The 27,908-nt window shown below is 36.8% G+C and overlaps 2 protein-coding genes across 2 annotated transcripts in view; one reads left to right on the top strand and one right to left on the bottom strand.

Moving 5' to 3' along the window:
- TDP1 (tyrosyl-DNA phosphodiesterase 1) overlaps nt 1-10,803 on the bottom strand; it is a 30,061-nt gene extending 19,258 nt beyond the window's left edge. Inside the window, exons 1-5 of the mRNA XM_032235459.1 lie at nt 9,664-10,803; nt 8,096-8,139; nt 6,560-6,615; nt 4,600-4,696; nt 1,907-1,941 (exon numbers count right to left, since the gene is read on the bottom strand). Of these exons, the coding sequence (XP_032091350.1) occupies nt 1,907-1,941; nt 4,600-4,696; nt 6,560-6,615; nt 8,096-8,139; nt 9,664-10,183 (752 nt within the window). The 5' untranslated portion in view covers nt 10,184-10,803. The remainder of the gene's footprint in view (nt 1-1,906; nt 1,942-4,599; nt 4,697-6,559; nt 6,616-8,095; nt 8,140-9,663) is intronic.
- Nucleotides 10,804-10,884: 81 nt separating this feature from the next.
- Nucleotides 10,885-27,908, top strand: part of EFCAB11 (EF-hand calcium binding domain 11) — a 37,954-nt gene continuing 20,930 nt past the window's right edge. Inside the window, exons 1-5 of the mRNA XM_032236948.1 lie at nt 10,885-11,163; nt 14,955-15,050; nt 17,679-17,724; nt 19,046-19,147; nt 20,079-20,169. Of these exons, the coding sequence (XP_032092839.1) occupies nt 11,086-11,163; nt 14,955-15,050; nt 17,679-17,724; nt 19,046-19,147; nt 20,079-20,169 (413 nt within the window). The 5' untranslated portion in view covers nt 10,885-11,085. The remainder of the gene's footprint in view (nt 11,164-14,954; nt 15,051-17,678; nt 17,725-19,045; nt 19,148-20,078; nt 20,170-27,908) is intronic.

Genomic DNA, 27,908 nt, shown 5'->3' with positions numbered 1-27,908 from the left:
AAGAATCAGTCCTATCGTGTTCTATGCCTTTATAGAGCATTAAACAAAAAAGAAACACATTGGCCTGATTCACACATAATGCTAATGTAATGATTTTTTTTTCTTTTGGTATAGCATAATTTGAAAAGGCACAGAATGGGCTAGTATTGTGTGTAAACTGTTGCCATCCATGATTTAATTTGTCTTGCAAACAGAATTATAAGTAACTATGATTCCAGAAAAAGACACATACATACCTGCCATTATGGACTCCAAGGAACCTTTGCCTTTCAATATAAAGTATTGTGCAGGCCATTATGGATAACAAATAACTAGATTATCTAGCACCACTGTTTATATATTTTTAATATTCTAATATTTTATGTAATCTGAAATTATGGTTTATATGAACTATAATGCTCTATAATTCAGGGAATTTACAATATTAGAATGGTGTGGAAACTGTGCTACAAGAGCTTCAGTGGCACCATGGTGAGAATGCAGTACTATAGGCTTCTTCTCCTGATCACTGGCTGCCAGCAGTTTGGCAGTTCAGGTCTCATTGGCTCAAGATTGACTCGGCCTTCTATCCTTCCAAAGTGGGTAAAATGAGGATCCAGATTTTGGGGGCAAGATGCTGAGAGTCAGAGAGTGTAAACCGCTTAGAGAGGACTATAAAGCACTGTGAAGTGGTATATAAGTTTAAGTGCTATTGCTACATTCGTGGATGTCAGAATATTGTTAGAAGTCATAGTACCATGTAGAGTAGTGTTGGCGAAAATGGGAGCTAGCACAGAAGAGCAGCTGCCCAATGTGCAAGATGAGGAAGATTGTCTTCTGGTTTCCGGCACACGCATGTGCACCGGCTAGTTGGTTTCTAGTGTGCATGCACGTGAAAAGACCAGCTGGACGGTGCACAGAAACTGGAAGATCATCTTCCTGGTGCGCACATGCTCTTCTGGTTTCTGGCACTCTCACGCACGTTAAGACAGCTGGCTGGTGTGCCAGAACCTGAAAGAGCAATAGGCGGCAGCTCGCATGCCTGAAGAGATGGCTCTGCATGCCACTTCTGGCACGTGTGCCATAGGTTTGCCATCACAGATGTAGAGAATATAAAATTGTGAATCCTAGTCAGTAATGTCTGTGGACCCATGTATAAAAACGACAGAATAGATCTTACACACTTCACAAACTATTTGTAAAAAGTGCTTTGGATCTTGCAAAAGTGGATCGCCTCTCTGCTATTCATTAAAAGAAACCCATCTTTTTCTGGCTTTTGTGAACGCCTGAGAAGAAAACCCATTTTTTAAAATGAAACCTACTCATTAAAGTTCTTCTGATACACTTTGAAAGTATCCATGGTAGTAAGACCATGTATGTAACTATATGTACAAATGTAAGTGGGGCTCGGGTGCATCTAACACAAAACACATCAAAATTAAAATGCATCTGATGGCAATGTTTATAAGCCTGAAATATTTTATATAAATCATTAGTATAACTGACTCTGTATTTTCAACACTAAAAGAGTTGAGATTATAAGCCCATCACCTTATAATAAAGTATTTTCCTTTCCAGCAGAAAAACCTTGCCATATATTGAGAACACTTTAAACTAACCTTCAGAAGTAGTGTAGCTACTTCTGAGAATTCTGGAAGGGGAATGCTAAATGAATTAGGTTTATTAATTCAAAGAGCACTCTGATTACCCTAAAACAAATATTTTGTAAAGTGAGAGATAGAGAAAATAAATAGCGAGGAGAGGAAATTGGTAAGCCAAGGTAATTGGTATTTTATTTGTATTTTCTCAGAACCCAAACACAACAACATGATTCTAATTATTTCTACAATCACAGTGGCATTTATCAAAGTAATTACCATAAGATACTTCTATAGCAGACATTCAGCATTTATGATAAATTACTTACGTGTGGTGGGTTCCAAAGGCAATATCCAATTTTGCCTACAATAAGAACATTGTTTAAAAATATGCTTTTCAGTGTAGGGCACCTGTCATTATGTGGAAATAATACTAAAAATACTTTTTCTTTGCTTTATTTTGATGCACTCTGGTGGCTGCTGCATAAACTGCACAATAAACCTTTTAAAGCTAATACTACACAATACAATCTTCGATTCAAAATGTACATTATTTTGTACAATAAATTGTCACACATTCATTTTAAATTTCTCAGATTGTATCTCAACGCCATTGTCATCTAGATGAGTTGAAGCTGCAATTTCCAATGTTCACAATAAACATAGTTATAATGACTGGAAATTTTGAGAATTACAGTCCTAATATAGACAAAAAATGCCAAGTTAGGAAAGGTTTAAGTAGAACATTATTTTATCTATATTCTGCCTTATTTTTTTTAGAAATAGCGCAAGGCAGAAAACGAGGGACGCAATGGCTAAGTGGCTAAGATACTAAGCTTGTTGATCAGAAAGGTTGGCAGTTCAAATTCCTAGTGCTGCGTAACGGAGTGAGCTCCCGTTACTTGACCCAGCTTCTGCCAACCTACCGTGTTTCCCTGAAAATAAGACAGGGTCTTATTTTCTTTTGACCCCCCAATGTTGCTTGGGCCTTATTATCGGGGGGGGGGGGGGGGTATTGGTTTAGGGTTGCTGGGTGGCTGCTCTTGCAAGTGGGCGCCTGAAGAGCCGGGCACAGCCTCAGGGGCAAACAGCTGTGTTGCACTGTTGCAGCAGCGCAACAAAGCCGCCATAAGGTGACCACGCTCATGAGCAGCCACCCGGCAACCCCCCTTTCTAGCCAGGCAGAGCGCCACTCATCGACCCAGTAATATCCCAAACACGCTAAGCTGTGTGGCGCTGTGCCCGGCTGGAGAGGTTGCACGAGCATTTGTTCTGCCTCCAGCTCGCGTGCCTCCCAGCCTCACCATGCTCTGGCCCAGCTCTCCCTGCAGGCCAGGCCAGGGCACCACCATTGCGGCCCCACTGCCACTGCAGCCCTGCTGCTGCTGCCATGCTCCAAGCATAACCGGCTTCCAAACTCCAGAGATCTGGGACTATGCTCTATGGTTGTGGGCTGGCTGCGGGAAGACTCCCTGTCACATCAGTCTTCCATCAGCCAGCCCACAACCATAGAGCGTAGTCCCAGAGCGGCTGCTGCCGGAAGACTCGGCAGCGGATCTCCGGAGTTTGGAAGCCAGTTATGCTTGGAGCATGGTGGTGGCGGTGGCAGGGCTGCAGCAACAGCAGGGCCCCGGTGGCAGTGAGGCCCAGGCAGCACCCTGGCCCAGCCTTGCAGGGAGAGCTGGGCCAGGGCATGGTGAGGGTGGGAGGCACGGGAGCTGGAGGCAGAACAAGTGCTTGCACAATCTCTCTTTCCAGTTGGAAAGGGGCATTGCCAGGTGGCTGCTCGTGTGAGCAGCTGCCCAGCAACCCCCCTGCTCCAGGTGGGCACAGCGCCACCCACCAACCTAGCCGTATCCCAAGGGCATCAAGCAATGTGAGTGCCTTTGCCCGGCTCCTGCGGCTTTGCACCTTCGGGATATCGTTAGGTTGGTGAGTGGCGCTCTGCCTGGTTGGAGGGGGGGGGTTGTCCAGGGGGCTTATTATTGGGGGTGTATATTTTTGCCCACAGGAAAAATATGGCATGGCCTTATTATCAGGACATGTCGTAATTTCGGGAAAACACGGTAGCAATTCAAAAGCTGGCCACATGACCATGGAGACGTCTTCGGACAGCGCTGGCTCTTTGGCTTTGAAACGGAGATGAGCACCATCCCCTAGAGTCATGAACGACTAGCACATATGTGCGACGGGAACTTTTACCATTACCTTTAAGGCAGAAAACATATACCGCCCTATGAGGTGAGTTGGGCTGAGAGTGTTACTGGCCCAAGGTCACCCAAGCAACTTTATTATGCAGGGAAAAAGAGATACAACATGAGATTGAGCATGAAAGATTAGGAAAAAGAACTCCTTCACTTTACTGGTGCCTTTCTATATATACATACATACATACATACATACATACATACATACATACATATATATATATAGTGTGTGTGTCTGAGAGAGAGAATATTTTTTAGGAAACAGAAGCAATAAAAGTTTTACATGATCACATTAATACACAGGGGAAAAATTCAAAAGTTGAACATGAAAAAATGGGGGGGGGGGTTTGAGCATGCTTGCTAGATGATGAATTTAGTATCAGGTTAGAGCACTACAGGTGGCCTCGATTTACAACAGTTCATTTAGTGACCATTCAAAGTTACCATGGCACTGAAAAAAGATACTTCTGTTTTCCACAATTATAATCATTGCAGCATCCCCAAGGTCGCATGATTAAAATTCAGACTTTAGCAACTGATTCATATTGATGACGGAGTGTCCTGGGGTCATGTAATCCCCTTTTGTGACCTTCTGACAAGCAAAGTCATGGGGAAGCCAAATTCACTTAACCATGTTTCTAACTTAACTGTAGTGATTCACTTAACAATGGTGGCAAGAAAAGTCATAAAATGGGGCAAAATTCACTTAAGAATTGTTTCACTTAGCAATTGAATTTTTGGGCTCAATTGTAGTCATAAGTCGAGAGCTACCTGTGTATACTTTTGGTAAATGTAGTGATAATAAAAGTGATTACCTGGCATAAACGAACATTTTTATAAGGGTGAGCATCTTCATGTAGCTCAGCCTTGGATTCTCGCTTCTCTCCATGGACTATTAATAAAGGTTTGTCCCTAAGTTTTTAAAAATATATTAAAAAATTATTTGTATAAGCCTCTAATTATTATTTATTTGAAACAGCTTAATTATCTTTAAAATATTTTGAGCAACATTCTCAAGGATAATTGTGAAATGTATTATTCATACTTTTTCCCCTTCCACCTTAAAAATGTAACCTGCATTCACAGCAGCATGGGAAGGTCAACCTTATCTTCCCACTTCCAAAAATAGTAGCCTCTAACTTTGTATAATTATGTAGTTATTACTGGAAAGCAAATGCAAGCATGAAGAAAGCTCCTATGTACCGCAAGCACAAAATAAGGTAGAGTATCCTCCCATTCCCACAAGGATTCTGAAAGAAATTTGTAACCAGACTTGAGTTTCTCCTTCCGTTTATGTTCATCCTGACCTTCATAAATGTGATGATGAAGATAGCGCAATTCAGGACCACCCAATTTAAAGAAGATTGGTAGGAAAAATTAAAGGGAACAAAAATGAACAGAAGAATTTCCTTAGAGAATTCATGGGAAGCAGAGGTGGTATTCAGCCAGTTCTGACAGGTTCTGAAGAACCGGTAGCGGAAATTTTGAGTAGTTCAGAGAACCAGCAAATAGGCTGGCCCTGCCCCCGCTCTCTCCCACCTGATCTTCTTTTGTTGCCTTGAACAGGAAAACGGAGCTGGAAAGCAGTTTAGTAGGGTGGGAAGGGAATGAGGATTTTGCAGTAATCTTCCCACAAGAGTGGAGAAGAAATGGGGATTTTGCAGTATGTTCCCTGCCATGCCCACAAAGCCATGCCTACAGAACCCATAGTAAAAAAAAAAATTGAATGCCACCACTGATGGGGAGGGAAAAGAGGTTGTCTTTTATATGCTTTGCTCAACTGTATAAATAGACTGGAGAAACGTATTTCACAATGCACTGGGGCTACATCTCCAGAATTTTCAACCGTATCTATCAGCCAATACTTGCTAAGATTTCTTATATCTGAATACCTGATAGGCAAGTAACAGACAATCTCTGGATTATATCGCAGTTAAATAAGGTAATTTGAACATGACACATAGGGTTATGAAAATAACACCTGCCCTTTTGTGCAGAAGACATAATCCAAGGAGTTTAAAAATCTCTAGTTCTAGAACAGAACTCTTACACAGAGTGGAGACTACATATAAATGCTACCTTTCTACCAGAAAATATCAAAAACAGCTATTGCTTCAATGTGACTATTTTAAATTAATTCAGACCAAGTGGATATTATCCTTGTATTATCAATGAAGACAACGGATTATTTAACAGGAAACTATTTTTTAAATGCATTTGAAACATGTTATATTATTAAATAAAAATTATGCTAAGAATCAGTGGTGGGATTAAAAAAAAACTACTATTGGTTCTGTGGGTGTGGCTTGGTGGGTGTGGCATGGCTTGCTGAGCATGGCAGGGGAAGGATACTGTAAAATCTCCATTCCCCCGCCCTCACTCCAGGGGAAGGTTACTGCAAAATCCCCATTCCCTCCCGATCAGCTGGGACTCAGGAGGCAGAGAATAGATGGGGGTGGAGTCAGTCAGAGGTAGTATCTACCGGTTCTCTGAAATACTCAAAATTTCCGCTACTGGTTCTCCACAGCCAGTAGCGGAATACCACCTCTTCTAAGAATTAAAGTTCTTCAGTGCAAAAATACATTTTCTCTTTGTTTTCTCCAAAGAGTGACATCTTCTATTGAAAGATTGATACTGTTGCTGCATCCTTAAACTCATTTTTCTTACCCAATGTAGCAAATAACACATTTATCTCACAATACTGATAATAGTGAATTTAGAATGCACAAATTAGAAATACAAAATGGAAGCTGAAATTAAATTCTGAAGCTTTACCTGAATTCCTTTGGATATTGTTGGACCAGCCATTCCACATCTATACAATAATTAAACTTTGCCATGGGGAAAATATGAAAATAGTTTTTAGAAATCAAAAGGAAAGGGAATGCAATATTGTGAATGACAGCACATTAGAAGTTTATACCTATGTTTATACAGATTTGTATGCTGTCTTACCCATAAAACACAAATATTCTAATATATTAGAAAATTAACGAATGCCATTCTATAGAAATGTACAAAAACAGATGCAAAATTTAAGCCGGGATTTTGGGAGATCTTAGTTTCTCCTAATTGAGTCATTAATGCACATTCTATTAATTTATGCATGGATATTCTCTCAAGAATAAATAGCTAATTAAACAAACAGTTTTCCAAACTGTCAATCGCAACTTACATTACTTAACAAGATGTGCTGCAAATCTGGCTGTATTATTAATGTAAAATCTTGATTTGCTGGAGAATAATAAATCAGAGCCCCTAAGAAACTTTAAAAAAACATGAAAAATATCTAATTACCAGTAGTTTGACTAGTTAGCCTTTTGCACTCAGAGCTCCTGAGAAGCATCAAGGACTACAAAAGTAGTTCTTAAGTTCAAACATTACAAATATTGACTTACCACTCCTAGTTAATAGATTTATAATGAATATGTAACTAAATTCATAAATGTATTAAAATAAATTGATACTTATTCTTTAATAGCATTAAAATAAAAAGTACACCGTGCACACACAGTTTCATGTCTTTTTAGAACTGCCACCTATTTTGTGATACTGATCTTAACAAAACTACCATTCTACCATGGCTTTTGGACCTTTTTAATATACTGTAAGAAGGTAGCACCCACTCCTTCCTAGAAAAATGAAATATTTTGGGAAATATTAAAAGGGCAGAATTTTTACCCTAAAAAGAGAAGTAGAAACTCAGAGAGGCAAAAACTCCCCCCCCCCTTTGTTAATGGGCCATTAAGGCCTATTCTACATAACAAAGATCTACCCCATTTCATTGCCCCCCCACCAAGTTTCAACCAAACTTAGCACACAATCTACAAAGCTTACTTATCCCCCCCACCTTTGTTAATGGGCCATTAAGGCCTAGACCAGTCTATTCTACATAACAAAGATCTACTCCATTTCGTTGCCCCACCCACCAAGTTTCAACCAAACTTAGCACACAGACAATCTACAAAGCTAGCTATGACTTCTGACAGCAACCAACCAGCATGCTCTTCCTGTGCCCCAGGAAGTTCAAAGCCCAGAGGTCATAAAACCCAGGGACTTTCAGCATCTCTTCCCTTTTCATCCTGGAGCTCCAAGACATGTCGTCCTGTCCACCATTAAACCATTTTTCCAAACAGCCTCCATGTTTCCAGTGTCTTTTTCCCCATTTCAAACTGAATCCAGATGGACATTTCTTCCAACAATACAGAGCTATTTTAATTATACATTTCCAAAAGACTATTCTGAATTTTGACACAACTACAGAAAAGATATGCTCTATTTTATATTGAAAAGACAATAAATAAAATGTACCTGAGCAGAAGATACAAGAGTCCCAAAAAGAGGAGATAAAATATCTATTATAAGAAAAAAAAAGATATGTTGTAAGTACAGCAAGCATACCTACTGAAGTGGTAACATACTTTTTTTTAGCAATGTCAAGCAACTAATTCTAGATTTTGCTCAGGTCAGGTTCACATATTACAAGAAACCCAAACCAAACAAATTACATGACGTACCCATGATGCAGGAACAAACCATCATTTAAAATATTTTATCAAGGTAATTTCCATGTTATATAAAGATTATATATTAAATTGCAACATAAACAATTTAAGAGCTATGGTGGCGCAGTGGTTAGAATGCAGTACTGCAGGCTACTTCTGCTGACTGCCAGCTGCTTGCAATTTGGCAGTTCAAGTCTCACTGGCTCAAGGTTGACTCAGCCTACCATCCTTCCAAGGTCAGTAAAATGAGGACCAAGATTGTTGAGGGTAATATGCTGATGCTGTAAACCGCTTAGAGAAGGCTGTAAAGCACTGTGAAGCAGTATATAGGTCTAAGTCCTATTGCTATTACTAAACAGCCTCCCTCACTATAGCCAAGCAGCTAAATCTATTCTCAACTAGCTGCAATATTCTGGTTTATCCAAATTAGGAAAAAAATGCAGCTTGCTTACATTTCATGATTTAAACAAAATAAAACTAAGATAGTTTCTGGTCCTGGTTTGCTTTAACCCATAACTAAAAAGCTAATTACAATGTTCAGCTTCAGTATTAATTTCCAGGAATATTAGAATAGTCACAGTTTAAATTACAGGTTCAAAGGAGTGTTTCAGTACATTTTGGCATGGTTTTTGCAGACATAATTTCAACAATATTAGAACTTGGACATGTTGTCCCTTCTTATTTTGAGTGTTTCTAGCAAAATATTCAATTGAGATATGGGTAGGAACAGAACCTGCCTGTAGATTTACCAATCAGCATATGCTGGGACTAAAATAAGGAAGGCACTAAATTGATTAAGATATATGTTTAGTATCTTGATACATACAATTTAAAAAGGATGACTTACAAAAACAAGCCATCACAAATATCAAGCAAGATATAGTAATTTTATTATTATTTTTTTTTTACTGAGTTCACTTGTATTTTGTAATCATAAAGCATAGAAAAAATTAATCTTCTGGGTCTTTTGGCCATAAATAAAATTGATTGGTTGAAGCCAATTTGGTAATTATGTAAGAAATTCTTAAGCTCTTCCAGTCTTTCTGGGTCAGTAGGCACATTTTGCAGAATCCAACAATTTAGTTTTTAAGAATACCTTTGGGGTCTATGTGGAGCCCAGAGGCACTACTGAAAATGCAGACTATAGAGATTGATATTCCACAGCATGCTAATTTCCCATTCATTTTTTATAAATTAATCTTTTTATAAAAAATAATAATAGGGAGCTTGAGCAAATGTTAGGGCCTCGGGTTGTTACTGTACTACATTGTTTATATGCCAGCTACAAGAAGTATCATTGTTTCAGAAAAAACAAAGCAACTAACATGTTTAGGCACACTTTTCCCACAGTATTTTTGCTTTGATATTGCTTACCTTTTATATGAAGGGCTCGGGAATTGTATTTTGACTTAATTCCTTTGACTTTAGTGAGGAAGAATCTGAAAGGGTCCTGCCCATTCAACAGATCCCATGTGTCCTGTACTTCAGATGGCTCTTCAGACTTGTGACTTGATGGAATCTTACAAGCTGTTGGTAGCTCCATGAGTGTCCCACTCTCTGCTTTTCTGACTGTAGTTATTGCATCTTTATTTCCACTTGAGGTTTTAAGATCCTCATCTTCACTACTGGAAAGACACCAGCCAAAGTCTTCCCGGGCAAATTTCTGATCTGAGGCCTCATCCTCCTTTGAAAAGTTTCCAGCTACATATTTCAGAGGAGACATTTTTCTCTTGTTAGCAGCTTTCCTTGCCTCTGAGACAGAGTGGCTGCTCTTTTTACTTTCGTGGCCTCTCTGCATCACAGAGGTAGAAGGCTTCTCAGAATCAGCTAATTCATCCATACTATCTTCACTACTGGACAATGTCCATTTCCCATGCTGACTTTCCTGAGACATGATACCCTATATATCAAGGAAAAAAAGGGGACAGATCTCCAGGAAAGTCTAAATGAGTGAGGAGACTACTTCTCCCACTGCAGAAGCCCCTTTGGCCAATTACCTATCATGCTGTGCCTTCAGCTTTCACACATTTCCATTCAGGGGCATCCAAAAAAGAATTCAACTGTTATTTGGTTCGCTATACACGCCCTGCCCTCCGTTCCTTAAAACAGTAAGAAAACTCCTTTTCTATCCTTCTAGTTCACCAAGGGCAAGCCATAGATATAAAACAGATTAATAAAATACGCTGGGCAGGAGAACGGAGGATAATTCAATGTGCCGAATTTAGTGGTTTTTAAATCGTTCACCGCTTCTATACACTTCAATCCATCGCCAGCCACATCGCACACTTCGGAACACCCAGCAGAAAGTGATCGCGGGGACTTGATCATATAAGAGAGAAGGAAGGGAAGCGCTGCGCGCTAGGAATCAAACCTGAACAAGGTATTAGTATAAGAAAGTGTAAGAAAAGAAACAGAAGAATAATTCCCTAAAACACCCCAGGAGGGAACTTCTTCTTCACTGGTGGCTTCTGCGAATGAATTGCAGTCCATCAGCGAAACGGCTTAAAAAGAGAAAAAGCGGCACTAGGGAGACAAACTTCCTCTTCCGGGGAAAGCTCCCGCCCCCTGGACTCCAGGATTGACATCGCTTCGCTACCAATGATTGGGCTGTTTATCAAGAACTGAAAAGTACGAACCACCAGCTTTTCCACGCCCGATGCCTCCAATGGGTCTTTCTCCTGCTTTCGGCCGCTGACAAACCCGCGTTTTGACCGCGAAGAGGTAGTTGAGGGAGAGCGTCGCTCCGTTGCTAAGGGAGGCTTCCTTGCAAGTTGGCTGTGCTTTCTGCTGTTGGCAATGTGCGCGGCTCCTAAAGAAGCGGTGACATCAAAAGATGTCCCAGCCGAGAAGTACCGCAAAAAACGATGGGTTAAAGTAGGTAGTTTAAATGGGGCATTTATTTATTTGTTTGTCTGTCTGTCTGTCTGTCTGTTTGTTTATTTATTTATTTTAGTTACTTTGTCAAAACATGTAAAAGATAACAGGTATAATAAGTATAAACATAAATATGAGCACAGTAAATGGGTAAGAATAAATGGAGATAGTAAAACAAGGACGGAAGGCACGCTGGTGCGCTTATGCACGCTTACAGACTTCTTAGGAATGAGGTGAGGGTGACATTAGACAGTCTTAGGTTAAAATTATGTGGGTTTGGGGATGTAACAACAGAGTCAGGTAGTGCATTCCAGGCATTGACCCCTCTGTTGCTGAAGTCGTATTTTCTTCAAACATTATTGTTGATGTCCCTGTATTTTCTCACCTGGTCTAAAGATTCCCAACTGCTAAAGATCCCCAACTAACCCCTACCAATGCAACCTGCAAAGGATACATTCCAAGGAAACACTGGGGGGAGGGAAGCTTTCCCAAATACATGCCAAAATACAACTTTGTCTTGTGTGCTGGTTGTGTCTTTTTCTGGACTGGGAAGAATTGCCTTAGTCGCTGCGGGAGTGGATCATGCAATGCACGTTCCAATGGGGCTGCTGCCTTACAAGAATATCCAGAAACTTCATCTGGTCCAGAATGCAGCAGGATAGGCAGTTATGGGTGCTGCTCAGCATATCCTTAAGCTCCCAGTATGTTTCCAAGTGCAATACGGACTGCTGGTTCTCCCCTGTAAAGCCTGACATGGAGCATGAGTAGATAAATTGTGGGACTGCCTTTCCGCAGTTACATGTATTTCTGCCTGCTCCATCAAACCAAGTAAGAGAGGCATACTTGGAAGATGCGACTGAAAGTATGCCAACTGTGTCAGATTAACAGATTATACCAATAACAGAATTGGAAGGAACCTTGGAGGGTTTCTAGTCTCACCCCTCTGCTCAAGCAGCAAAACCTTAGCATTTCAGACAAGTGGTTCTCCAATCTCTTCTTAAAACCTCCAGTGATGACAATTTCTAAAGGCAGTCAATTTCTCCTTATTTTTAGATTGTTTCTCTCCTTGATGAGTTTCCATCCATTGCTTATTGTTGTGCCTGCGGGTGCTTTGAAAAATAACTTAACTCCTTCTTTGAGGTGGGTCCCTTGGCTATTGGAACACTGCTATGATGTCATCCTTAGCCCTTTTCCTTAAATTAGACATACCCAATTCCTTCAATTAGGAGGAATATATGGGAAAAAATAGGCAGAAGCCATAGGAAAAATAGTCCCTCAAATAACAGAGCCTAAGACTTAAAAGGCTTTATACATGACAACCAGCATGTTGAATTGCACCTGGAAGGTGGAGAAGTTTTATATGGACATATAATCTGCTTGAACTGCCTTTTTCTGCACCAGTTAAAGTTTCCAAATGGACTTTAAGGGCAACCTCAAGTAGAGCGAATTGCCAGAATCCAGCTGAGAGGTGACTAATGCATGAATAATTGTGAATAGGGCCCTCAGTGCAGAAATGAGTACAATTGGCGCACAAGTTGGATTTGTGTAGAGACCATCTTGGCCATAGCTGCGCCCTGCTCCTTAAGTAGGAACAGTGAATCCAAGAAGTTCCCCGAATTGTTTATCGGTTATATACAGAGGTATATTATTCCACTTAAAACTAACATTACAAAATTTCCAGCAAAAGAAGGTCCATGAACCCATTTGGTCTTAGCAGGTTTGAGCTTGAGTCTGTTGTTTACATCCAGAGCATCACAGATTCTAAGAAGTAGGACTAGACTTTGACAACATTACTTGGTTGAACAGGGGCTTAGACATAGAACCATGATCAGTTTACTTATTTTACTTAATCCCATATTGATGGATAACCTCACCAAGGGGTTTAATATCACTGCAGCACCCTTTCTCTTAATCCCAAAGTCCGTAGTTGACCCAGAAGGACATCATGATTGAGAGATCAACCAGGACAGATCCATCATCAAAGATCATAAACAAGTGCTGCTTCTGTACTATGTGATACCATGGGCATACACCATAAATTGAATGAACTTTAATCTGAATTAATGTACAGATGTTACATTTGTATACATTAATTATTCCTGGAAGATGGAGATTTTTAAAGTTTTATTCTAGCCAGGTAGGAAGTTTGTTTATGGGTTTTACTAATATTAGCATTAAAATTTCAATGAAAGTTAGAATTAGATGCATTTTTCCTAATTGTCTGGAATGTGATATTTGCTTAATGCTCAATTCCAAAAGTCTTATACTCTCTATATCTAGAATTTAAAATAACAGAGCGTATTGGTTGTTCCTTTTAATCATTATTCAAATTTTCTGAAATAGCTTTGGTGTGTTTTCAGGACCTGATAATTTGTTCATGGATGTCATTAACAGTTTTCTTCACAAAGTGCTTCTAGTGATCATCAGTAGGCAATTTATCATTTTTCTTTTCTCTTTGGGTTATTTTAAAGGCATGTTGCTGCATGATTCTGTAACTAAAAGAGGCTGAGATCTTTATTTGATGAGAAATATAGCATTATTAGATTCATGTGTATTTTTTCTAATCTCTTTCATATACATTCAAAGAATATCAAAGTATTTCTGAACTGCGTTAGTACTATTGTCCAATTAAGTATTGCTTTGACTTTTTCTTATTTTGTGATTATTTTAGCAGCTGCTGAAAAAATAGGTACCATTTTTTGAGGAGATATTCAAACAGTGAATCTTCATTATAAACTCTTTTTTATTGGTCTTAAATGGTTGGGAGTGCCAAATTCACGGCATCATTAGCTTTGTTAAAAAAATAGTCTCAAGTGTGGAAGACAACAGAGTTAGAAAAGATGCTCAAGACAGTAGGAAGTAGCAGGAAAAGAGGTAAACAGTTTGGCATTGGATTGGCCAGTTACGTCGTACGTATATCCTGTGTTGGGCCATTTGTTAAACATTCATAAGTAATTGTTTTACTATGTCTAGAAGATTATTGTCTATCTGATAAAGGCATGCTAAAGGTTTCTGACAAACCCATATTGGCTTCTGATTATAACTTTGCTTTTTTTCTTTTTTCCTTTCCACTGCTTTTTTGAAACCCATGGTCATTTGGTTTCTCTGTTTGGATGATGAAATATTAGTTCACTGACAAATGCGCGCCCGACAAATGCGCGCTGACAAAACCGCCGTGACAAAACGGCGCCGTTGAAACCGCATCCACTAAAGCGCGTCGACAAATGAGCACGGACAAAAGTGCGCCATCGAAAACAACGCAAAAACAACGGTAACAACGTTAACAACCCTAATCCTAACCTAAAAACCCTAATCACGCTTTAGTGGGGGGCGCTTTCAACATCGCCGTTTTGTCGCAGTGGTTTTGTCGGTGCGCATTTGTTGGGTCACGGAAATATCTATGAAACAATGATCCCACAGAACAAGGGTCATCTAATGTATACATAGCATTATACATTGAAGATGATAAAATTTCAAATTGGAGCTGTTTAACTTTGCAAGATAGTCATAAAACCATCTTGCAAACTAACCATTACCTTTACAAATAAATTAATTTAAAATTATGTTGCAATAACTATGTTGCTTTCATGCATAAACATATACATACAATTGGGAACAGCTTCTGAAGAGAGTTACTAAGTCTAAAAAGATTTTGTTGCTTTAAAGGTTTTAACACCATGTTGTTGTATGTTGTATGAAGCTCATTTTGAAGGATTTTCACAACTCTGGTATACATCAAGATAAGTAATGGTGAGCTTTTAAAATCCTAATTATCTTTATTTTTTATTTAGGCTTTTGAGGCTTGTGATGAAAACAACAAAGGATACTTAAACCGAGAAGACTATAAAGTTGCTATAGTGATGCTATTTGGCTATAAGCCCTCAAAGGTACCATTTATTTCTTATATTGAGGATTGGCTTATTGTTTCAATAACTTGAACACAAGAAATTAAATAATCTCTATTAATATGAAGTTTTCAAAGAACATTTTTTCAGAATTATTTAAAAATATAAAACATTTGGTTCTTGCTATCTTTTTGAGATATTGCAGATTTCCATTGTTCACTTTCCCTTGTTCTAAGTTTGTTCTTCACTTTCCCTTGTTCTAAGCTTCCGCCTCCCAAAGCTAGAATTCAATAAGTGTACCCTTGTTGTAAACTTTTTAGTAGAGGGAGAACAAAATTCTATATGGCACCACAAAGAATAAAAGAGACACTTCCCTTCCTCTCAAAGGTGGTAGAAACAATCTGGTTTACAAATCAAAAGGACTGCTTCTATATCAAAAGTACTTTTTTCAAAAGGTAATTGGACTGTTTTTTTTTTCTTAACAAAAAAGAAGATGACAACTGATGAAGCTTCTTGGATGAGAAGTGAAACGTCTTCTTTTTCCTTAAGAAAAAAACAGTCCAGGTGCCTTTTGAAAAGCACCTTTGAGACAACTATGACCTGATGACTTAAAATCTCCATAAGACAAATTGCTTCTTAAAATGCCATTTAGCTTTAGTGCAATATCATCTGTGGTAAATTCAGTTTTGTTTGGCTTTTATTCCACTGCTGTCACTATAACTATACATGATTTTTCCATCTGTGTTAAATGAAAAGACAGTTATGCTGACAAATATGTTACAGTGTTGAGTGCAAATATCAGTTATCATGAGACAAATTGTGCTAAGAGAAGAATGTTCTCGCTTTGTGATTTGTATTCACTCCCGTATATAAATTTAAAAGACTGAACATCTGATGGTTTCAGCCAATGGGAACATGTGTTAGAATAATGTATAAGCATTTGTCTTTTACTGGACTTAAAGTCCAATTTCAGGCTAGGTTATTTTCAATTACATTGATTAGACAAAAGTTGATTAAATTCTAATATTGGGATTCTCAACTGAATCCTAGTATTGTGTCATTCATGAGCCGAGGGCTGGTTTGGAGAACTATTGAGGTTGAAAGTGCAACTCATGGAAGGGGAAAAAAGCAGAAATCACTCCCAGATTCAAAAAATCAGTGGGAAGCACTGTGGTTTGGGACTAACTTAGCATGGATCAGAATTCTGAGGAGGTAATGCCAAAAGCTTTTGGTGTAACAGATCTTAGTAAATCAAACCTTGACTCAGTGTATTAGTATAAGCCACAGCGATAATTAATCAAATAAAATAAGAGTAGTAATTGGAGTTTTTCATTTTTATCAAATTTGTCGCTTCTGAGTTATTTATTTATTTAATTTATATAGTTGCCCATGCTGCCCAAGTCAGGTCAACATACACTATATTGCCAAAAGTATTAGCTCACCCATCCACATAATCAGACTCAGTTGTGAGCGAATACTTTTGGCAATATAGTGTATATTGAACAATAATAACTCAGCAAAACAAAATCCCCGAAAGAAATGTACGTAGGCATAAAGTGTTAGAAAATGTCATCGAACAGGTCCTCAGACCCAATTCTTGAGGGGAAAAAACAGTCTTTAGTATCTTTGGAAAAATCAGCAGGGTTGGGGCCCGACAGATCCAAAGTTGTTCCAGAGGACAGGAACAGCAACAGAGAAAACATATTGCATAGGTCCTACCTAAGTAATGGAACCCAGAGGAAAAATGTATGCTATTGTATAGATGTAATAGCAAATAGTTGATTGCCAGCAAAAATTATAAGCTATGTTCAATGACATTTAGTAATGTTGCTAATAATTCAGTATTGTATGAGGGATTTGAACTACAGATTTTATCTGAATTAACTTAGTTTGGTTCTTACGTTATTTTTGGTTTAGCACAGTGATTCTCAACCGATAGTCCATAGATCCCTGGGTGGGGATGTCACCATAGAAAGTCTGAGAAGGCTTGAAGAAATGTTATGATTTAAATCTTGAGATAAGCCGTGGTGGTCCATGGCCATGGTCAACAGATATTTAAAGATGGTCTGTGATGAAGAAAAGGTTGAGAACCCCTGATTTATCATATTATGCTAATTCAAACATTAACACTGATTTTTAAATTCACATTTAACAAATGCAGTTAAAAAAGCTTGGTTTAATATGTCATTGGCATTTATTTGGTCATAATTAGCTTGCTTACTTCATTTCAATGGGTGCATTGAAGCTGGAAAGGTTTTTAACTTTTCATTTTAATTATAAAGTTATTATCAGATTACTTCTTGAGAAAAGCAATTTTGATATTTGAAAAATTGATTCTCTTGAGAGTTTAATACAATGGCTTCTTAATCTACTCTTTACAATATGTTACTGGAGACATTGTTACTAGTGTTACTGCCCAGTTAAGTACTTTCAAATTTAGTTAATTTTGGTTTTATAAATTTATGTGTTTGACTTTTCAATTAAAATCTAAGGATGTTAAGGTTTTTAAATTTTGATCTTGCTCTTAATGTTGAGTTCTCATAATATGATAGTGGGGAAAACAAGAAGTGGATCAAAAATAAAGTGGAATAAAATATAATTAGATAATTATGTATTCTAATAATTCTGAAGAATTGGTTTTTGTTAATGATACTTTTTTTTCTATTTTAGGTGGAAGTGGATTCAGTTATGGCCTCTGTGAAACAAAATCCATTTGGTATTATATAAGCATGAAAATCTATTATTATGCACTGACAATAAGAGCTTAATCAAAAACTAGAGAGTTTGAAACGTTGATGTACCTATTTTGTTAAATAGTGGAAAATGATTTTGGACATCAACTTGCAAGTATTAATTTTGCTTAGTTGTGATAGTTTACATTAAAAATATAGAAAGTGGAAAAATTGCATATAGGTACCCTAGTACAATTATTGCTTCAGACTCTGAGCCAAATCTAATATTGTTAAGCAACAGGAATTCCTGTCTTTATTCTCCCTCTATATTTCCCAGATCTGTTCAAGATTATTTCCTAGTGTCCTGGCTATACTGGGAAGAACGCCCTGAAATAGTGAAGGGTAAATCTGCTCCATCAGTGGTTCTTTTCTTCGGATTTCAATAAATTATTAAATTGATTTACAAATATTTGTACAGAAAATAAAGAAATAAGTAAGAAAATTGGGTTAAAAATCAAATAAATTACTGTAATCCTATTGACCTTTATCTAATTCCAATTTACGGCTGACTGTTAGTTGACTAGATTCTTGTGTATAGGCTTGAATAAATCTTCTATACTTCAACCTTAAAAATGCTCCTGATTATCTTTTGCTTGATAATGTGTTATTCTTTTGCTTGATAATGTGTTATTGTCTAATGATAGTAATTAGCACAAAAACTCTTACTTATATATTTCTGCCGTATAATAAATTCATGAGATTAAAATATAGTTTAGCTAACAAATAATTTTTCTTTATATAAGGGTCCTTCTGAAATATTAGTTGCAATTCACTTTAGCATTGATTACTTCATAATAAAAAATAATTTGCTTAATATCCACATTAATATTGTAAAACCTGGAAACCAGAAATCAATTTGTAAATATGACATTTTTTAAATTAATTGTGGAAATAACATTGCTAACAGTTTAGTGAAACAATAATCATATGTAATAGTTCTAATTGGCTGAAATAATATAATAAGGAAATAAAACTGGTTTTGGTTCAAGATATTAAGGTGGATGGATGGATGTATAACAGTTCAGTTCATATTTCTTGTGTGCTGCAAATGACTTCCTACTTTTACACTGATTTTATTAAAATTTTCCACTAACCCACATTTTATTCAGCGAAAGCTAATTTTTACATTTTATTTATTTTTTAATTAAATCCTCCTACTGACTTTCACTTTCAGATTATTATAGGATTTTTGGTCCCACCTTTCTTCTAACACGTTTATTTGTTGAAATAATAAATATTTACTTCTATTGATACATGCTATTGATAATCCTATTGATACATGCTATTGATAATCCTATTTTTTAGGTTTATCACTTGAAGAATTTTTAAATCTTATGACTACAAAGAAGGTTTTACACTTGTACCATAGTGAAATAAGACGGTTATTCATGTCTTTTGACAGACAATGTAAGTTTTCCACAATGTGGAATAACTTTATTTGAATATCTGATTGATAAAATGTTTTACTATTATATTTTAATTATATCCTTTTTTTCTGTGTAGCTTAGGGCAGCATAAAAACCATTCTTTTCCTGTCATCAATATCATTGCAGGGCAATTATTTAAGGAAAAGCACTTGTTTGGGTGGGATTTGAGGCACTTAAATCCATTCAAAGTTACAATGACATGACACAAGGGCAATATATGACAGGTCCTCATAGTTGCGGCAATCACAACACCCTCTTGGTCACCTGATTGTAATTTCGGCACTTGGATAAGTGGCTCACAGTTATGACATCACAGCATACCACAGTCACAAGATCATCATTTGCAAACTTTACGTGCCTTTTGACATGTAAAGTCAATGGAAAAACCAATAAGAGGTCGCAAATGGTGATCATATGACCACAGGATGCCGTGACCACGCATGATTTACCTAATGATCGCTATGGGAGTACCACAAGTACTGTTATGTTGGCATGGTCACATGCCATTGCATTTTACAACTACATTGCTTAGCCGCAGAGTTTCCTGTCCCAATTATTTCCATTAAGCAAGGACTAATTGTTCTATCTTGTGGACAAATTGGACATAATTCTCCCCAGTCTGATTTTTCAAACTCTGTAGTTGCCTTTAGTTAATGAGCCAGATGCTTCAGAGTTTACCAAGGTTAGAAATAATATTATCCAATTAAAATGTAAAATCAGAAGGGCTGTGAGAGCGCATTTTTTGATTAACAAATTTTATAAAAGGGCATAAGCTTACATTATTTTTCCAAAACATTGTGAAGCTCTTCATTTCTTGTGGATCAACAATTGCAGTTTTCAGTCTTGGTTTATGAATGTACATCTTAGCATCTTTCAACTGTATCCCCTTTTTTGTTTTATTTTTCAACAAGGTAAAGGATTTTTATCTTTTGAAGATTTCAAAAAAGCTTTCAGTATTGTTGCACCAAAGTTACCAGAAAGGATCATTGTTGAAGCATTCAGGTAGGATGAATTGAATTATTTGCGATGGTCTGAAAAATTGCATGGTCTGGTCTGGCCTGTCGCAGGCATTGTATAGTACTTTCCTGCCAAATAATCAGTTCTCTGTATTCTGTCCCTGCTCTCTTCCCAACATGTACTAATTAATTGCACTTGTGTATACTTTGTCCTCCTCTCTTATTTTCTCTATTACCTTATTACAAACAGTTTCCAAAGAGATCAAGATGCTGGTGGGTGCAAGAAGTGGAGTGAAATTACTTTGGCAAAAGATAATGGGGGGGCTTTGAGAATGCTCTGAAAGATGTCTGACAAGCTATTACTTCAGTAACTTCAAAATCCATACAACACTTTTAATAATATTTCAGATGGTTCCTCCCTCCTGATAGATAACTTTCTTTCAGATTTTATTCCATCCTGATTTAAAAACACAAATAAGTTACGGATGTATCAGAGGTGGTATTCAGCAGGTTCTGATTCTGACTAGTTCTGGAGAACTGGTAGCAGAAATTTTGAGTAGTTTGGAGAACCAGTAAATACCACCTCTGACTGGTCCCACCCCGATCTATTCTCTACCTCCCGAGTCCCAGCTGATCAGGAGGAAATGGGGATTTTGCAGTACCCTTTCCCTGGAGTGGGGAGGGAAAGGAGATTTTACAGTATCCTTCCCCTGCCACACCCACCAAGGCATGCCCACAGAACCTGTAGTAAAAAAATTTGAATCCTACCACGGGGGTCCATCTCTTTTTTGCCCTTACTATATAGGATGTGAAGTGGGAGGGATTCCTTTTTTTTAATTCATTCTTCAGAATTCAAATTAATTGGGCAGTTCCCCAGACTCACACATTAGAAGCTAATGGCTTAATTATAAAATTATTCAGTCGCCTTTCCACAACCTTACTATTTGAAATTCTCTGTTTCAGTTTTATGTGATATGCAACATGCTTTGTCAAATCACAGTGTTTCTTTAAACAACTTTCTGCAAACAATTATTTGTTTAATTTCATTCAAGAATAGCAGGGTTGTAGGTGATGTATATAGGTAAACATAAGTTTTAATCTGTACATTGATCTTAACAGTGTATGTGGAACAGAAAAATGAACCTAAATTGACAATATATCCTCTGAACCATGTGGTGGTGCTAAATAGCTTTTTAAAGAGAATCAGTGAAAGAAATGTAATGCCAGCTCTGGCACAGGCCCGAAAGTATTTCACAATGCAGTACTTATCTTAGATTTTTTTCTTGGGTATGATGCTGCTTTTTAAAATTAAATTCTTATTTTTTTCATATTAACAATGACATTAAGAACAACTTAGCATAAAGGTAATAATATATCTTGTGAGAAGTGAATCTTAGTTGCCATAGATCATCAAATCATTATAACAATGTCAGTTCATTTCAGATTTAGTCATTCAAGTCATTTAATCTATCTCTTGATACAGGTTCTAAACACATATCAAAACTGTCACTATAATATGAAGCAAAAACCACAACACTGGAATGGTACAAAAATACCAGACTCTTTTACTTTCTTTAACTTACAGGAGTCCATAACATACTTTGTTGTTTCAGTACCTGCTTGCTGGCCTTAAATAGTCACAATGATTTTGCAAACAAAATTTGTGCAGGAATCTAGTGATCTGTTCATGCATTATTTGTTCCATCAGGAATAACTGAAATCATTGCAGTAGGTCTTACAAGTGTGGAAATTTTGCATTTGATTTTGCATCAAAATCTACAGGTTTCAATTTATATTTCTGTTCAAGTTTGTGTCATATACTCAATTTACTGTAAATAGAGTTGTGAACTCAAATGTACTTCTGATCTGTGCCCATGGTTCTTGAGCTCTCTTGAGTACATGGAATTTCCTGGTTGGATCGCACCTCAACTGCTACATTGTCAAAATTGGAATTTATTTGTGTATCTTTCCAAGAAGTCATGATGTACTTTCCTGACCTCTGGTCAATGGAATAAGGGTTATTGCCACCACAACCATCAATGTTTCCAGTGGATAAGAAATAGGCTGCAAGAAGTTGTATCTCTCCCAAGTTATTTATAAGTAGTCCTTATTACTGATTGCTCATTCAGTGACCATTTGAAATTACAGTGGCACTGAAAAAAGCTGGTCCTCAAGTTTGGGGCCCTTGCAGTGTCTCTGAGGTCATGTGATCATGATTTGGGTGTTTGGCAGCCAGCATGCATGCACAATGCTCACAACATGTTGTGCTCACATGATCACCATCTGGGACCTTCACAGTCAGCAAACACAGTCAGTAGGGAAGCTGGCAGGAAGTTGTAAATCGTTGTCCTATGACATTGTACTTAACAGCTGCAGTGATCTATTTAACAACCATACTTGGAACTGATGCCTCAATTTAAGCAAGTCACTTGATGTCTCACTTTACAACCATGTGATTTAGTAACAGAATTGCCTGTCCCAATTGCTACTGCCTTTCCTTTGGCTAGCTTACAATAAATGCCAAGATGGTGTATTAACAATTAAGCAGACTAAGTGTGTGCTTAGGGTACCAGGCTCAAAGGGGGCACAACAATAGCAATAGCAATAGCAATAGCAGTAGACTTATATACCGCTTCATAGGGCTTTCAGCCCTCTCTAAGCGGTTTACAGAGAGTCAGCATATTGCCCCCAACAATCCGGGTCCTCATTTTACCCACCTCGGAAGGATGGAAGACTGAGTCCACCCTGAGCCGGTGAGATTTGAACCGCTGACCTGCTGATCTAGCAGTAGCCTGCAGTGCTGCATTTAACCACTGCGCCACCTCGGCTCTTTTCTTTCGCAACAAAGTTGCGAAAGAAAAAAAACAATGAAGATTTGTACAGTATGTACAAAGGAGGGAGGGCACCAAGATTTGTCAGTGCTTAGGGCACCAGTGAGCCTTAATCCGCCACCGTTTGCCATAAGACATAAGTGGAGAGGATTAGCAGCAATATATAAATATTTGATTTATTTATTTTAGTAATCATAAGTATCTTGATTCCTGTAAAAGGAACCAAGATTTTACTCCTAATAATATTTGCAAAATAAAGCCAAACATACAATGCAAATGAAGAGTCATTAAGCTGCAGATAAACGAGCAGCTGGACTTCGCACATTTTGTGTCCTTGTTCTCAGGCAGATATAATGGCACTGGCTTCTGCCCCTCTTCTGCTCAATGGGAGATACAGTATGTATATGCACCTTCTAAGTAGTGGTTCTCAACCTTTTCTTCACCACATATCTCCTTTAAGTACCTTTTGAGGCCATGGACCATGGCTACGGACCACCAAGACTTAACTCAAGATTTAAATTATAACATTTCTTCAAGCCTCTGTGGACCTTTTGTGAAGACATCATGGCTCCCCAGGAGTCCTCAGACTACAAGTTGAGAATCATAGTTCTAAAGTGCTTGGTTTACAGTGCAACAAAAATATATACCTTGCAAACTAGAAAGAGCTCTTTGTCCTGTACATCAAAGATTTTTTCTACTGTTATCACATCGAATGAGCTGGTCTAAGCAATTCCATCCTAAATATAGCAGCAAGATATACATACTTACCTGCAAAAAGGAACACTCAATAGGAATTCGGATGGAGTAAGCATCCATAGTTTTATGCTTGATGAGCCTAGCACAAATGTCCTACATTCTTTTGTTCAGCTATTTCATCCTTTAGTCATCTGTCTTGTTTTTTTCCTTTTTCTTTCCTAATTCAGCTTCCTTTTCATTACAACTCATTACAGTCTTTTCTGCACCTTCTTCTTTTAATAAAAGATGGGATGTGTACATGTGTATGTATGTGTATTACATACATACATACATACATACATACATACATACGTAAGGGGAAATAGTTTATATGTGAATATGCTTCTGAGCAATAAACATTTTTTACATATAATACACAATTAATTTAAATATTGCCTGTAAATATTTTACAGAAAATTTAAATATTTAAATTAACATTATTTTAATATTTTCCTGGTGTTTCCTTTTTTTCAGAGAGCTCTCTTGCAAGTGTGCTGGGTGACAGATTATGTATGAGTATATTTCTTGTAGATACAGTACTTATTCGGACAGTTGGGGGGAATCTCTAGAATTGATTTCAGCTGGAAGATGGCAATCCTAAATTGACAAAATAGGAAAACTGAGCATTATATATATTTATATATATTTTCCTTTGAGAGCAAGCATCAGAATTTCATTTTTTGTGTGTCAGTGTGCTCACAGAAAAAAGTGACAATAATGATTATTTTATCTTTAAAAAAAAGAAAACACAAACAAAATATATACACACATTCTATCTTAACGTTCTTCTTTATTTAATCAGTTTTAAAATTCAGGCTCCTTGTTCTGTAAATAACATTTCCAGAAGCAGATTTTTGGAGATTGTATTACTACTCCTTTTTTTAATCCATTCAAATAAACTTATATTTTGGTATTCATGATGAGTAATGAACTTGTACTGATGATGTTACCTAGTTTGGGTAATGAAATATCTGCAAGAAAACAATCAACCTCAAATAGCACCAAGGACCCCTCATTAATGAATTTCTTTCTTTAAAAACTATATATTTGGGTACTTTGTAACACCCTAAGCTTCACTCCATTACAACTCCTATGTATGCTGCATATGGCATGAAGCAAATGCAGACTCTTAGCTATGGCGTTTTTGTGGGGATTTTTGATCAGGATATGCAAGATAGTATTTGAACAGAAGCTATTTTGTTTCTCATTTTAAGTTCACTTATGCTTAGATGAATAGGATCAGACACTGGAGACATATTGTCTTTATCTGTTCCCATTCAAAATTACCTGAAATTATATAAAAATATGAAAATAATCAGATAGTGTGTGGATACCTTCAGTGAAGATCTTATGCTGTCTATGAAATTTTTATTTAGACATATACTGCAGAGTGAATATGAAACATTAATCTTCCTATGGCTAGTTGCCATGGGAACATGCTATACAGTGCAATGTCATTTCAGTTCTGGTGATTTCTGCAGTAGCTTTTCGATGATGATCTTTCTTAAGCAATATTCACATAGCTTAATCTTTGCAAAATAATCTCTAAAGGCTTGCATATTTTACCTATGTGCTGATTTATCCCATATTGTTTTAAAGTATTTCATGATTCTTACATTTTATACTTCTGTAGAATTGAAGTGTATTTTACTAGGCCAAAGGTCATTTATGTCCCAAATAAATAAAATATTCTCATTCCTTATTATGAAAAGAATTATTTGTTGCTGCAGAATTAATTTTTAAAATTCCATGGAAAAAGTCTTCCTCTTCTCCTATTTCTGTAAGGAAGTACATCAGAGAAGAAGCTGGGAAATAGGGAAGCTTTTTCTGTTTTTTTTTTCCTGGAAAACAATATAAAGGGAAGATTAAACATATCCAGTCAATTTCAAACCATGTATTGATTTTAGTTCATTTTGTTATTGTAATATGTTCTGTGCGTTCAGTGCAAAATGCAATGTGTACAATTTATTAAAGTCATTAGACTGTTTCATATCTTTTATAAATATTAAATATGATTTTAGTCATGTAACAATTATATTAATTGAATTTACCTTTAGATATTTTCAAATCTTTATTTTGTTCCTTTATGTTTCCAAAGTTTTTTTGAGTCAAAAATAGATTCACTGACTTCTATATAAACAGTCAAAAACAGATAGGCTCCTCCCCCATACCCCAAAATTTAGGTATTGAATCTTTTGAACTTTGGTTTATGTGCATCTTGGTTTTTCAATAGACAGTGGTAATGCATTGCATGTCCTCTTCTGTATCAGAACGATTGTGGCCTAATATTCTAGATAAAAGCCTTGTATTACCAGTTGCCCCAGATTTATCCAGATATCTTTTAATCAAAATAAAAGAGCATTTTAAAGATCAAAAGTTCCTTGAAAAGGATAAAATGTAAACAATAACAAATAAAAATTGGAGCCATTCAACTCCCATTCGTCCTATTTTGGCACTGTTACAGGTAAATCTAAAGAACAGGCTGAAGGGACAAGATTGAAACTTGAGATTGATAAAAACAAGGTCAGGGACTACCTGTATATTTTAAATGAATTGATTGATTGTTTGGTTGATTGGTTGACTGTGCCAGAGTCAGTGTTGACTCTGACCACAATAGATACATTTTCTCTATGACTCTGCATCTGATATTGTTCTTCAGGTCTTGCAATTATTCACATATCACAACCGTAATGGAGTAATCCATCTGGCTGCTGATTGACTTTTCTTCCACATTTCCATCATTATAGACTTTTCTAAAGAGCTAGATGTTTGTATAATTTCATAATTTGTCTTCATTGCCATATTTTGGTTGGTTACAGTTTACAATCTTGGCTTTTGACATTCCTCTCCTTGGTTTTCATTTTTATTGTATTTTTACTAATGTTTCATCATTGCAGTATCCCAACCATGGTGGTATTTCTTTGTTGTGTGGGAATAGTGCTATTCTCACTACAAAATCAATACTTGGAGAATAGAGAAAAATATTTTATTAGTAAATGTTAATGTTAAAAGTAAAGGTATGAAGTCAAGGTCAGCGTTGAGCTGAGGTGCAAGAAATTGCTTTTGATCTTTATCTATGTAGATGTGTTTTGTTGTTATAGGATCACAGGTAATTTCATTAGCTCACTGGTTTATAAGGATCACAGGCAATTTCATTAGCTCACTGGTTTACAAGGAGAATTCATGAACAAATGGATATTTTTGGACTGGCCAATTTAGTGGAGAAATTCTGCCTTCTTTAAACCAGTTTGATCAATGAAGTTGCAAACTGCATATTTATTTCCAAAGGAGTTTTTTGAGGGAGTCAACTGCTAAAATCAGGGAGATGGTATTACAGATTCTCAGCAGTTACCTCATAAAGGGTATAATCCAGAAGAGCTACATTATACAGCAAGTATGGAGTATATACAAGAACAAACAGTTTGGACAACATTTTAAACATCAAGCTAAACAAGCAGTTGTCAAAAGTATGGCTGTGTTCCACTGCAAGCTAAGCTTTTGTCCAGATAAGAAAACACTTATTTGTGAAAATACTTGAATATAAATATTCAGGGAGCACTTCAGCTACTCTTTTATAGTATCAAATAGTTTTATATTCAGTGGTTCATGTAGGTTGATTATTGGTATATTGCTCAAAATATCTTTAAACAGCATTAAAAAAAGAAAGTAAAAAGGAATTGAAATAAAATGGTACATATGGGAAATAGGAAGTCTCTGAGATGTGTCTAAGTATCTAAGATATAGATTCATTTATCTTAATGTTATGCATGTTTCTTAGCAACAAGCAGTAAAAATATGAATTAATGACTAAAAGGTAATTTAAAAAATGACCTGTGAATTAATAGGTCCATAGCTAACAGATGTGAAAAGTAGAGGTATGGAATAAAAAAGTTTCCAAAATGGAAACCAAAATTTTCCTGTTATTTTGGATCCTGTTGTCCATGGGATGGAGGGATTGATTTTTAGATATTCTGGTTTCCATAATCCAGAAGATAGCATCTTTTAAGACTAGCAGTATTATTTAAGGCAGGGGTAGTCAACCTTTTTATACCTACACTTTTGTATCTCTGTTAGTAGTAAAATTTTCTAACCGCCCACCGGTTCCACAGTAATGGTGATTTATAAGTAGGGAAGTAACTTTACTTTATAAAATTTATAAAGCAGAGTTACAGCAAAGCTGGAATGCACACTAGTGGGCGGTAGGGACCAGATTGACTAC

This window comes from Thamnophis elegans, chromosome 1 (genome assembly GCF_009769535.1).
Source record: "Thamnophis elegans isolate rThaEle1 chromosome 1, rThaEle1.pri, whole genome shotgun sequence".
Classification (NCBI taxonomy): domain Eukaryota; kingdom Metazoa; phylum Chordata; class Lepidosauria; order Squamata; family Colubridae; genus Thamnophis; species Thamnophis elegans.
This window is presented reverse-complemented; position numbering and strand designations above follow the sequence as displayed.